The following is a 12,357-nucleotide window of genomic DNA, read 5'->3' on the forward strand; positions in this document are numbered from 1 at the left end:
TGCATTAGAAAACCCTAAGAGAGAAGATACAGGACACAATAGCGGGGCACAGTGGGTCGGGCCCACGTGACCTGCTATCTCCTGAAAGCGGAAGCCTGGTAAGGCAGCTGGAGGTCAGGATCAAAGAGCTGAAAAGGTGGCTAAGAGATACAGAGCTTTTCATCTTCAATTCCTGTCTGAGACAAGAGAAGGAAGGAACAAGCGCCGAGAAACAGCTCCAATACTTTAAGGTAATAAAAGAAACCAATCAAAGTTGATAAAAAGCTTTCTTTATGGGAGGGATGAAATATTTATCAAGTACTTAAAGTGTTGTGCTCCACATCTGTGTGTGGCTGGACCCTTAAATGCTTCCTTGAATTTACAGACATTATCCACACTTATGCTAACCTCTATGTGTGTCAAAAAGGAACATCAAGCATATCAAATACACAGTGTATGTAAAGGAAGTCTGTGCTGCCCATGTGTTTGTACAATGTCTGTTAAGAGAACTTTGACGAATTAAAAGCAGATCAGCAAACACAGAAGATAACCGAGGACTCCAAAAGATCTAAGTGTTCCATAAATAACTTAACAAGATGTACTTCCATAAATTGATATGGTAAAAACCACAGGGTTTAGTTGATATCCATAATGCTAACAAAAGAAAATGTAATTTTACAGATGAAAAAGCCAACTATTCCCAGAGAAAAGAAATGGAAGAGATCCTGTGTTACAGGTGCATTCCATGGGAAACGGTGCTTATTCTTAACAACAGGATCCATATTGCTCTGGTGATTTTGTTCATAGAGAAACCTTCTTCCAGTTTGTCTCTGTTCTTTATGTAGTGTCAATTGGTTGAGGTTTAAAAGGCTTTTTCAAATATGTATTTGTGTATGTGTATGCATGTGCACTTGCATGAACCCTCATATGTCTGTGGTGGTCAAAGAATGACACCTGGCAGTGGGCTCTTCTGTCATGTATGTTTCAGAGCTTGGATTTGGTCATCAGACTTGTGGCAAGTGCCTTTACCCACTGAACTATCTTATTAGTCCACAGAATGTAATTTAGCATTTGAATGTTTTACTTCAATGTCTAGAAGAGACTATGCTATCTCCACAATCCAATACAGTGGTGGTGATCATTTGGTCTCAGTCTGATGAATTTGAGGCTCTGGGGTTATGGAGTGAATTAGCAAGATGACTTGTAGCATGGGGGATCTTGGAAAGGAAGAAAAGAACAACTAAGAAAGAACGAACTTTCTCGAACAAACAAACATTTCTTCTCAAAGTCTTCTAGAAGTATGTTTTATTCACCTGATGCCATCTAGCTATCTATCAGAAGATTTAGTCACCTTCTGTTTGCCATACATTCTTGCTTACCTTGCTCCCTGTAAGACAGGGTACCCTTAAAGGCAGTTGCCAGTAAACCGCCTGTATCACACCCATGATAATTGTTTTAGTCAAATACTTCATCTGCCATTGCACTGAAAAGTTCAGATGACCAAGCCCTGATACAGGAGAAATCATGAGCCTCTGTGTCATTTGAACATAGCGTGCATTTTACAGATTAGCTGGACAACGACATGGGGTAGATGCTGCAAAATACTCTTATACTTCCGTTGTATCTTTATTGAAGTTTTGGTGAACTGGCCAGTGTCACCTTCTAGTTCCATTGGTTGTTTGACAGATGGTCATGTTTCTCTCACAATCCCACGATTGCTTGATCTCTTTCTCTATAAAATGGCCTCCTAATGGCATGTGTTTTGCAATTATATATATATATATATATATATATGTATGTTACTATTTTATTTATGTAGTGAGTTCATTGATAGGGCACAGAAGTCTTTTAACATTGTAAGCCCCAAGGTGGAGAATACAGCAACTTTATTATCACAAATATTTACCAGCATATATATGTATCGCCATGCCTTACACATGGATGTATACAGGTATTTGAAATGAAGTGTTTTTAAGAAAACGGATGCAATCATTATAGATGGAAGCAGAGGTGGATTACTTCTGTTGGTCCCTTCCAAGGCCAGCAGCTTTGACCTGGAGCTTTATGTCATGCCACTAGCATCCAGGCCTAAGAGGCACATTTTAAAAGTGTGAGAGGGAAGTAGGGAAGAAAGAAGGAGAAAGGAGAGCGAAGGAAGGAGAAGAGGAGGGAGCAGAGGAGGGAAATGGAAACACCAGGAAGTGGGCTCTGGACTTCAGATCACTGAATAATACCCAGCATTCTAGTCTTTCTAGGTCACTACATCTACTGACCTAGCTCAGTGTTAACGCAGCACCCCAAGGGAACAGAGAAGGGCTGCTCCAGCACAGCAGGGGCTGGCACATGTTTCTTCCCACTTTATTTCTGTTCTTCAGTGATGTGTCTGTGCTGTGTTTTTAAGTGTCACTATCCGTTGAGTTATCTGTGTTTACACCGCAGTCTTTCTCTTTTTTTTTTTTCAAAGCTATTTTTAAATTCTGTAATAACTGCAGAGAACCACCTATCGTAAAGAAAACGTAAAACCTTAACTGGTAATGTAAACCCAGCTCTGTGGCTCCCATCCACATCCGGTCCTGCCTTCCTCCACTGAGGCTGTCAGGCTCCCAAGCCCAGTATTCACTCAGGAATGCTTCCTATAGTTAAATTGAATTCCTTAATGTTAATTGTGTTTTGTTTTATTACAAAGATATTCATGCTGTAAGCCACCCTTTAGAGCTTCCTTCTCAGTCCATGATTATAATGCAAAGATCACTCACAGTGTTGGCTGTGGTGATAATGCGCTTCCTTTGAAAACTCCACTTCTCTATTTTGAATATGTAAATATATCTCATTTAACACTAACCGCAGACCAATAAATTAGCTATGAGGATCTTGATTTGGATTATAGGAACCCGAATCCAAGGCACAAGAAAGTTAGGTTTTGTGTGTCCAAGGTCATCTTTAATGAGCAATGTAGCATTATATTGAAATCCAGGGCTGTCCGTCTCTAATGATCTTTGGGTGAATTACTGTGCAAAACTGATCTTAACTGATATTTCCTAAGTATTTTTCCCTATGAGGTGCCTCTGAGGGAAGGACAGGGCAGAAATACATTTCACTGTTTCTTTATCGCAGTCTCGTTACCCTCTTCAGGTTTTACCCCCAAACTATAGCTTTAGCTATGGTACGTAGGATGTGTGTATGTCAAGGTTGGGTGTTTGTTTTGTTTTGTTTTGTTCTCTAACAATGTCCTTTGCTATATGCCATCTTTTAGGCTGAAACTCTTCAAACCTTTGGAGATTATGGAGCCCTGATGATGTGTTTCCTTTATGACTTGAAAGCTGACTTTCCTTTTTATGATGCTGGGATAGAGCACAGTTCTTGTGCATGCTCAACAGCCAGCTGCTCTACTCCTAAGCTAAGTTCCCAGCCCTGAAGTTGGCTAGCATGAGTCTGAGTAGACAAGTAAAGGATCTAGCGTAACACTCTTTTTGTTGTTGTTTTCTTTTGAAGAAAAATTTATACATATCTGTTGGAATAAATACATTTCATAGCCAAAATTTTAATATTTATAAGCTATTTGCAAGTTTTTCTCAGTACTTCTTGTATAATTAATCAAGTGTTCTGTGCCTTACCAGATTCATTGGAAGAACAGAATCAAATGTTTGTAATTTAGTATAAAAATGCAATAGTGTGTATGATGTCTCAAAAATCGTAATTTTAACAAGCACACACAGAATAAAGGCTTTTGCTTACAAGAAGTCAAAAGACAACATACATTAAAACAACTTGGGTCGGGGAGGGATAAAAGCTCTTTATGCAGAGGAGCATGCTCTACTCATGAAAGAGTGTGCTCTGCCTTTCTGCTGGGTCTCCATCGACCACACTAGCTGCACAGAAAACACCTTTACTTCCAGACTTTATCTCTATGACTTGTCATTCTCTGAAGTCGCAAGGCTTTACTGATACCCCAGCACATGATCCAAAAGACAGAAAGGTGCTATTTATGAAAGAAAAAAGTCCATCCTTTCGTAGACAGAACTGCTTCCTACTCAGTTTGATATGAGATCAGGATTTTAATGTTTCATTGGGAAGAAAAGGAAAAAGCAATTCTAATTATTTTTTGGTAAGGCGGTGTGGTGGTTTGAATATGGTTGGCCTAAGGGAAGTGGCCCTATTAAGAGGTGTGTCCTTGTTGGAATAGGTGTGGCCTTGTTGGAAGAAGTGCTTCACTGTGTAGGTGGGCTTTGGAGGGCTCCAGTGCTCAAGCTCTGTTCAGTGAGGTAGAGAGACACTCCTGACTACCATTGGAAGACAGCCTTGCCTTGGCTACCTTCAGATCCAGATGTAGAACTCTCAGCTCCTTCTCCAGCACTATGTCTGCCTGCATGCCGCCATGCTTCTTGCCATGATAATGGACTAACCTCTGAAACTGTAAGACAGTCCAATTAAATGTTTTTCATATTAAGATTTGCCTTGGTCATGGTTTCTCTTCACAGTAATGAAACCCTAACTATGATAGGCAGTAATTGTGGTAGATGAGGGGTTAGACACAAGAGAAATTCTGTACAATGTAAGAGTCTAAGCCCAGCAGAGGGATGTCATGAAGGGATGAGTCCAAAGCCCTGGGCTAGAAACATAAAATAGTTTAGGACTGAACACAGTTTTACAAGAAAGCATGGGAGCCCATGTCAAGGACTTAATGAGGCCAACTGGCAAAGGGCCCTTACCACTCAGAGAGTGTGACTTTAATGCCATTGGCTAGAAGGCACTGCCTTTTCACCATGACCCTTCAGAGAGAAAGGAATATAATTACTTAATAATATGTTCCTTGTATCCCAAAACCATATTCATTATTCTAAAGACTCTAAATTAGGAGCAAATTGTCTATTACCAGCTAAAGAAACCCACAGCGTTGGCCTAGGCCCAGAACCAGCCTGGGAAGGGGATTGAGAGCAGGCCTGTTACAATGCTGTCACCCAGAAGGGGACATGAAAGAAATAGACCTCAGCATTTAATGCTTAGATTTGCATAGCAATTTAAATCTGACCAAGCACTTTCATGTTTGTTGCTAATTACCTTCTTATATGTGCACTTATTTATTTTTATGAATGAAGATCTTGAGTTGTGGGAAATAGATGTGACGTGTTTGAGTGCACACACAGACAGCAACAGGGAGGAAAGGCAATGCTCTGTGGATGCAAATTTCAGCCGTCACCCACTGTGTCACTCATTGCTCTTTTAGAGAGCTGTGGAAACTTTGTTTTCTTCCCAAAGCACATTTTCACAAAAAGCTAAGTAATATATATAATCTGTCAGTTACACAACTGAGGCTATGGTGCAAAAGCAGCCACGGTTAATATATTAAGTAACAGATATTGGCTGTGGTGGATTAATTTTAACACTCTTTATAAAAGCAAGCAGTAGACTAGATTTGACCCAAAGGCCATATTTATCTGACCGTGTGTTAGACTTTAACAACCACCGATGTGGAAATGGCTGCTTCTGCATTTGTGAGAAATAAAAACCAGGATAGAGAGATAGCCATGGATGTAAGTTCAAATTATGAAAGGTGCACTGTAACTTTACATCAGCAATCCCGGAGATAAGGGTGGGAAGAGAGGCTACAGGAGGCTTAGTGGGGCTCCCATCCCACTGAGAAAGGCAAACTTAGGTTCAGTGAGAGACTCTGCCTTGAGGGAATAAGGCTGGCAGTTGTAGAGCAGCACAGTGAAGCATTCCTCTGGTACATGCACACTTGTTCCTGCTACGTACACACACACACACACACACACACACACACACACACACGGACACACACACACACACACACGGACACACACACACACGGACACACACACACACACGAGAGAGAGAAAGAGAAAGAGAAAGAGAGAGAGAGAGAGAGAGAGAGGGAGAGAGAGAGAGAGAGAGAGAGAGAGAAGAGAGGATATTATGGCCATAGCATTACACTAATACTTGTTGAGTATTTATACTCATGCTGCTATTTCTAAGTGTTTTCTCTGCAGTTGCTTCTCTTAATCCTCATCCTCTTCCTGGGGTGGGTAATAGGGTTTATTATCCCCTTCTCCTTATAGAAGATAATATTGAAATGGGATCTATTACTCTATATTCCATATCCTGTCTCTGAATACTCAGTGACCAGCTATGGTGTTTTGAATGCGAAAGGTCCAGCAACAGCTGAGGGTATTGTTCTAAGAGACTGCAGAATCTTTAGGAGATGGGCTTTACCTCCAAGAAGGGAGTCAGCAAGGGCAGCCCTGACGTGTACAGCCTAGCCCAGCTTTATGGTTAGTCCTTGCTTCTCCATCCTTCCACATGTGAGCAAACACACTTATGGTACCACAGCCATAGCCTCAAGTGGTCCCACCAGCATGCTTTCACTGCCCAGACAGGTGGAAGCCTCAGTCACTTTCTGTAAATAGACACTTCTTCCTATCCATTGTTTATTCACAGAAATGAGAACAGTAGTTAGAAGACACAACTAAAGGAAATCAGTATCGATGTTTTATGTTATAGGAATGACAACATATGGAGTAGAGTTCTCACAGGATTTAAGGTTACCTATGAACTGTGAGCAGTAACAAGTGGTCACTTTGAAAATAAATGTCACTCTTTTTGGAAGTGATAGCATATACCTGTAATCTCGGTACTCAAGAGAGTCAGGCAGGAAGTTCACAAATTTGAGGTCAACCTGTGCAACATTGTGAGACCCTGCCTTAAAATTTTCAAACAAGCACACAAAAACCACCAAAAGAACCAAACAAATGAAGACACAGACCAAAACAAGAAATAATACTTTTGCATAGCAATTTCCTCCATGATAAAGCCCTCCATCTTGGAGTGAAGTTAATTAAGATGCAGGATATTCCAAGAGAAGACAAGACATTCCATCATTTGGGGAAGTTTATTAAGCACAAGAAGCAAACAAGCCAAAGGCTTCAGGAAGTCCTAAAATTTCCTGGCTTCTCCAGGATCCTCCTTCCCCCAAGCACTGTTAATAAGTAGGAAGAACTGCTAAGAGATGCTGTTGAAGAAGCCGAGCTTCCTAGAAGAAGCTGAACTACCTAAAGAGGTTCAGACCAATTGAGCTCTGTCAAAGCGCACTCTCCAAGTTCTAATCCTAATAAAACTAACTGTAAATTAGTCAACCACTATGGAAGAAGTCAGTATGCAGATTCCCTAGGAAAAATAGAAAAAACTATAACGAGGAAGATAATGTAATAAAATTATACCTCTCCTGCTTTAGGCCTATGGGCTCAAAGCCAGCATGCAGTAGTAATTTGAAAATTGTATTTGTTAATTGTGACACTTATTCATAAGAGTTAAACAATGGACTCAGCTTAGGTACTATCAGTAGGTGAATGGATAAAGACACACACACACACACACACACACACACACACACACACACACACGGTCACTCATTCACACACTCCAAAGTTTTTTTTTTCAGCCATAAGGAAGAGCAAAATAATGTCATTTAAGGGAAATGGGTGCAATTGGAGATTCTGTTGAGTAAACGACACAATTACCAAAGACAAACAGCACACATTTTCACTCATATGCAGAATCTAGACTTTTTAAGACATGGTAATAGAAGAAGAATTGAACAGGAAGAGAGAATGAGACTGAGGAGAGTAGGAATAAGGAGGCTGGGGGAAGAGGATGGCAATCAAAGCACATTTACTCATGTATGAAAATGATGAAATGAAACCAGTTTAGTTTTACAATTAACATACACTGACAAAGGAAATAAATATCAATAAATAGACCTTGGGAATAAAAATAAAACCAATGTAATTAAGACATTTGGGGAAAAAAATCTCCATAGCTACTTAAGTATCCTAAATGGCATTGTGAGTAATCTCATTTCCTGTGAGACTCAAAAGTCAAGGTTAAGAAACAGAAGAGAATATTTGCAAGATTCAGTACATGGGAAAACTGGCCATGGTTCTTACTGCTGCCTGGGTCATCCCGATGCTTGCCTGGGTTATCCTGATGCCCACTTCTCTAATAATACTATGGACAATGCTGTGAGAATCTGTGTTCAGTAAGAGCCAAAGAAAGCCAACATTTCAAACCAACTGCCATGGTAAAGGCTTGATTCTTTCAAGGGGCTTAGATATATTTTAGGGGCATAATGTTAGCCACATGTGCTAGTCAAATGAAAACAATATATGTTCATTAAAAATGTATCAGATTTTTCTATCACATATTAAAAACTCTTGCTACTTAAGACCACAAAATGTTTTATGTAATTGGACACAATCTAGAAAGGACTTGTGAAAAGAACTGACTGATTAAAGTTGAAATCCAATAATAGAGTTTAAGTAAGTCCTGTTCATATTAGTAATCTTTTGAGACACGGTCTAGATAGTCCAAGCTAGCCTCACTTGCTATGTAACCAAGAGTCATCTTAAACTTCTGATCTTCCTGCCTACATCTGCTGACAGTTGGTATTCTACATGTGTTCCACCATGCTTATCTCAGCCAAAGAAGAGTATACAGGTAGTTTTAGTATATTTTTCTAAAGGAAACTGATGCAACAGGAGATCATCATATTGAGCATGATAAACCAGAATCAGAGAGAGCAAACACACACATTTTCTCTCATTAGTGGACCCTAGATTTTATATCATTAAATGTATCATTTACTGATATAATCTATCAGTGTGTGTATGTGTGATTGTGTGATTGTGTGAGTTGGGGTGAGGGGATAAAAATGGGTATAAGAATAGAGAAGAAAAGATGGGTATGGGAATGAATATGACCAAAGTAATGATACACTTGAATTAAAATGTCTTTAAAATCACTATGTTCAATTAATATATGCCAGGAAATAACAAAATTAAGGATCATCAAAGACCCACTCCTCTAATTATGCCCTTCATGAGAGAATACTGAGTGATATCCCCATAACCTGTGGAGCTCAGCTCAAAAATCCAGCAGAACTACATTCTGAAATCACAGTCATGGAGGTTTCCTTGATATCTCTCTTATCACTTTAATATAGTTTTATTTGTTAGTAAACCCACAGAAATGAACCTAAAGAATAGCATTTCAAAGGTGTTTCTGGACTCTATATCTATATTGTGTGTTCTGTATCTATCTTGGTTACTTTTACACCACCAGGACCAAACACCATATTCATAGCAACTTATGAAAGGAAGAATTTATTGGAGCTTACAGCTCCAGGGGTTTAGAGTTCATGACCTCAATGATGGGGTGCATGGCAGAAGTGAGGTAGGCATGGTGCTGAAGCAGTAGTTGAGAGCTCACATCTTGAGACAACAGCCACCAGGAAGGAAGGTATAGGGGTAGGTAGAGAGACAGAGAGAGACAGAGACACCAAGAATGGCAGGGCTTTTGGAATCTCAACAGTCTATTCTCTGGTAACACATCTTCAACAAATCCACAACCCCCAATCCTTCCCAAACAGTTTCATCAACTAGGGACCAAGTATTCAACTATATGAATCCATAGAGGCCACGGCACCTGAATAAGTGTAGAGCAAAAAATAAGCATGTATGCTGATTTTTACTTGTTGCTCTCATAAAAATACCATGACAAAGGCAACTGAAAAGAGATTTACTTTGGCTCACAGTTAGGTGTACAGTCCATGAGAAAACATCCTAGCAGCAGGAGCTGGGGGCATCTGGTCCTTGCATCTACAGTTAGGAAGCAGAGAATAATGATTACCTTCCCTCTAAGAACCAAAACCAGGGAATAGTGTTATACATTTTTAAGTGTTAATATTCCCACTTCAACTAACTTAACCAAGACTATCCCTCACAGGCATATCCTGAAGCTTGTCACTAGGTATAATTCTATAACCTTTCTAGGTAATAACATCATTACATTATGTCTTAGTTAGGGTTTTACTGCTGTGACACCATGACCAAGGCAACTCTTATAAGGACAACATTTAACTCAGGCTGGCTTACAAGTTCAGAGGTTCAGTCCATTATCATCAAGGTGGGAATAGGGAAGCATCCAGGAAGTGATGGTGCAGGAGGAGTTGAGAGTTCTACATCTTCATTTGGAGGCTGCTAGGAGAATACTGGCTTCCAGGCAGCTAGGATGAGGGCCCATACCCACAGGGATACACCTACTCCAACAAGGCCACACTTCCTAATAGTGTCACTCCCTGGGCCAAGCATATACAAACTATCACACATCACATGCCTTACTTTTAGTCAATTATCTATTTGAGAATTCAAGGATTTTTCTGAGATAAAGAGATTAATGAGTTGAATGAGATAGTATGTCAATGTTTGAAACAGGTCAGTGTTTAAGAGTACAGGCTGTTCTTTCTGGAGACATGGGTTTGGTTCCCAACACCCACATGGCAACTCAAAATTGTCTGTAACTCCAGATACAAGGGACCAGACACCCTCTTCTGGTCTCCTCAGATATCAGACATTCATATGGTACATAGGTATGTATTTATTAAATAAATAAAACTAAATAAATAAATATAGATAGGCTTGCTAAGAGCTCAATGTTGTAACTATCTGAATTATGAGTACTAAGAAACTATCTTTAATATTTTTTACCTTTTAATTTTTATCTTTTAACCATTTCTTTTATATTTTTTAAATTAATATAATTGCACCATTTCTGCCCTTTTTCTCCCTTCCAATATTTTCATACTGTCCTCCTTGATGCCTTTCGAATTCATGGCCTCATTTTCATTAATGGTTGTTCGTTACATAAATGTTTACAAAGATTTATTCCTAAATACATAAATACATCCTGCCCAGTTTGCATATTACCTGTGTGTATGTTTTTAGTAACCAATTGGCGTGCTTTTCTCCGGGAGAGACTATTTCTTCAGCTCTCAGCATCTCTTAGTTACCCATGTGCAGTGTTGAAACCTTGTAGTCTTTCTCCCAGCCATCTGATATCTCTATGCTGTTGTCATGATTCAGATACCTTTTAGGCAGTCATGTTACTGAGAATTTTGGGGTGTAGCTTTGACATTTCTAGGAGACATGGTCTCAGAGCAAATTCCCTGACCCTCTGGATATTACAATCTTTCTGACCTCTTTTCCCCACTTTGGCAATGTTCTCTGAGCCTTAGGTGAGGGGGCTGTCTTTGTAGATGTATCCAATAAGCCTGGATTCCACAACCCTGAATTTTAATTGGTCATGGCTTTCTACAATGGTATCCATCTGTGGCAAAGAGAAGTTGTCTCAAGGAGGGTTTGAGGATTACACCTCTCTGTTGGGTATGAGGGCAAATGCTTAGAATGTAGTTAGGGATTATGCTGTGAACGTGTTCATTTTAGGACTTTTATGTGTGGAACATTGAAGATGTGATAAATAAAGCAAGTCCTTTGGAGTTTCAGTTACTTTGGTTAAATTTCATTTTAAACATTCATATTAAATCGCTCATTATCGTCTGTTACGTCACTCTTATATAATTCCTTCAGAATTGACCAGTTTATACTATTAAGTACCACAAATAGGTTCTCTTTGCTGTTAACATTAAGATCTTGGACTTTTGGCTGTCCAATCTCCACTGTATAATTTCTTTTCCCCCGATATTCTTTGTTTATATTTTTGATTTCTCCTTCTAAAGGATTCGCTCTAAGCTTTGCATTCCACATCTCTGTACTAGCCATTATTTTTCCACTGGTAAATTTCTTTAATTGTAGGTGATGCTATGTAAGTCCTCTAAACATCATTTCTAGCTTGGCACACACTTCCATTTAAAGTAGTCAGTTCTGCATAGAGGGTTCTCTTGCATCCTCCTTTGAGATGATCCACGAAGAGGGAAAGACAACTTTTGTGCTAAAGATGCAGGGCCATTGTCTCTGTCTTCATGGTGACAACCTTACTCCTTGGATCTACAGTCTTTTCAAACTCTATGTTTAAAATTTGAAAAATACTGATTCTGAGCTAAAGTCAAGGAGGAAGTAGTCTTCCTAGGCACGAATTCTAGCCTGGATGGCTGTACTGATAACGTGAATATATTTGATAAATCACCATAAACTTGTTTGAGTCGTTTCTAAAATACAAAGGATCCCACCAATAAAGTGCTAGTGGAGTAAAAAAAACATTGACTAGATTTATAAAAAGAAAAATCAAAGATGTAAATCTCTGGAGTAAAATTAATGACCAAGCTGATAAATAAGCTCAGCCTGCTACTCCTGCATTTCTTAAGTGATTTCCAGTCCTTACCCCCCCCCCACGCATACATGCAGGCTTGCATGAACACACACATGCACACCAACATATACATACACATATGGTTTAGGATATCCGTGTCTGTCCATGTTACCCATTTTGTTATTTTAAGTAAGTTTATTATACATTGCATTCTTGACAGATCTGGGTGCATATCTTCCAATAAGCAAGCTAAGTCTGTTC

The 12,357-nt window shown here is 39.4% G+C and overlaps 1 protein-coding gene across 6 annotated transcripts in view; it reads left to right on the top strand.

The window, feature by feature from the left end:
• Window positions 1-12,357, top strand: part of Akap6 (A-kinase anchoring protein 6) — a 440,318-nt gene that overhangs the window by 354,648 nt on the left and 73,313 nt on the right. For all 6 annotated transcript variants that reach the window (XM_017594343.3, XM_039112889.2, NM_022618.2 and 3 more), the window contains exon 11: window positions 9-230. In XM_017594343.3, coding sequence (XP_017449832.1) covers window positions 9-230 — 222 coding nt within the window. The remainder of the gene's footprint in view (window positions 1-8; window positions 231-12,357) is intronic.

Source organism: Rattus norvegicus, chromosome 6 (assembly GCF_036323735.1).
Source record: "Rattus norvegicus strain BN/NHsdMcwi chromosome 6, GRCr8, whole genome shotgun sequence".
Classification (NCBI taxonomy): Eukaryota; Metazoa; Chordata; class Mammalia; order Rodentia; family Muridae; genus Rattus; species Rattus norvegicus.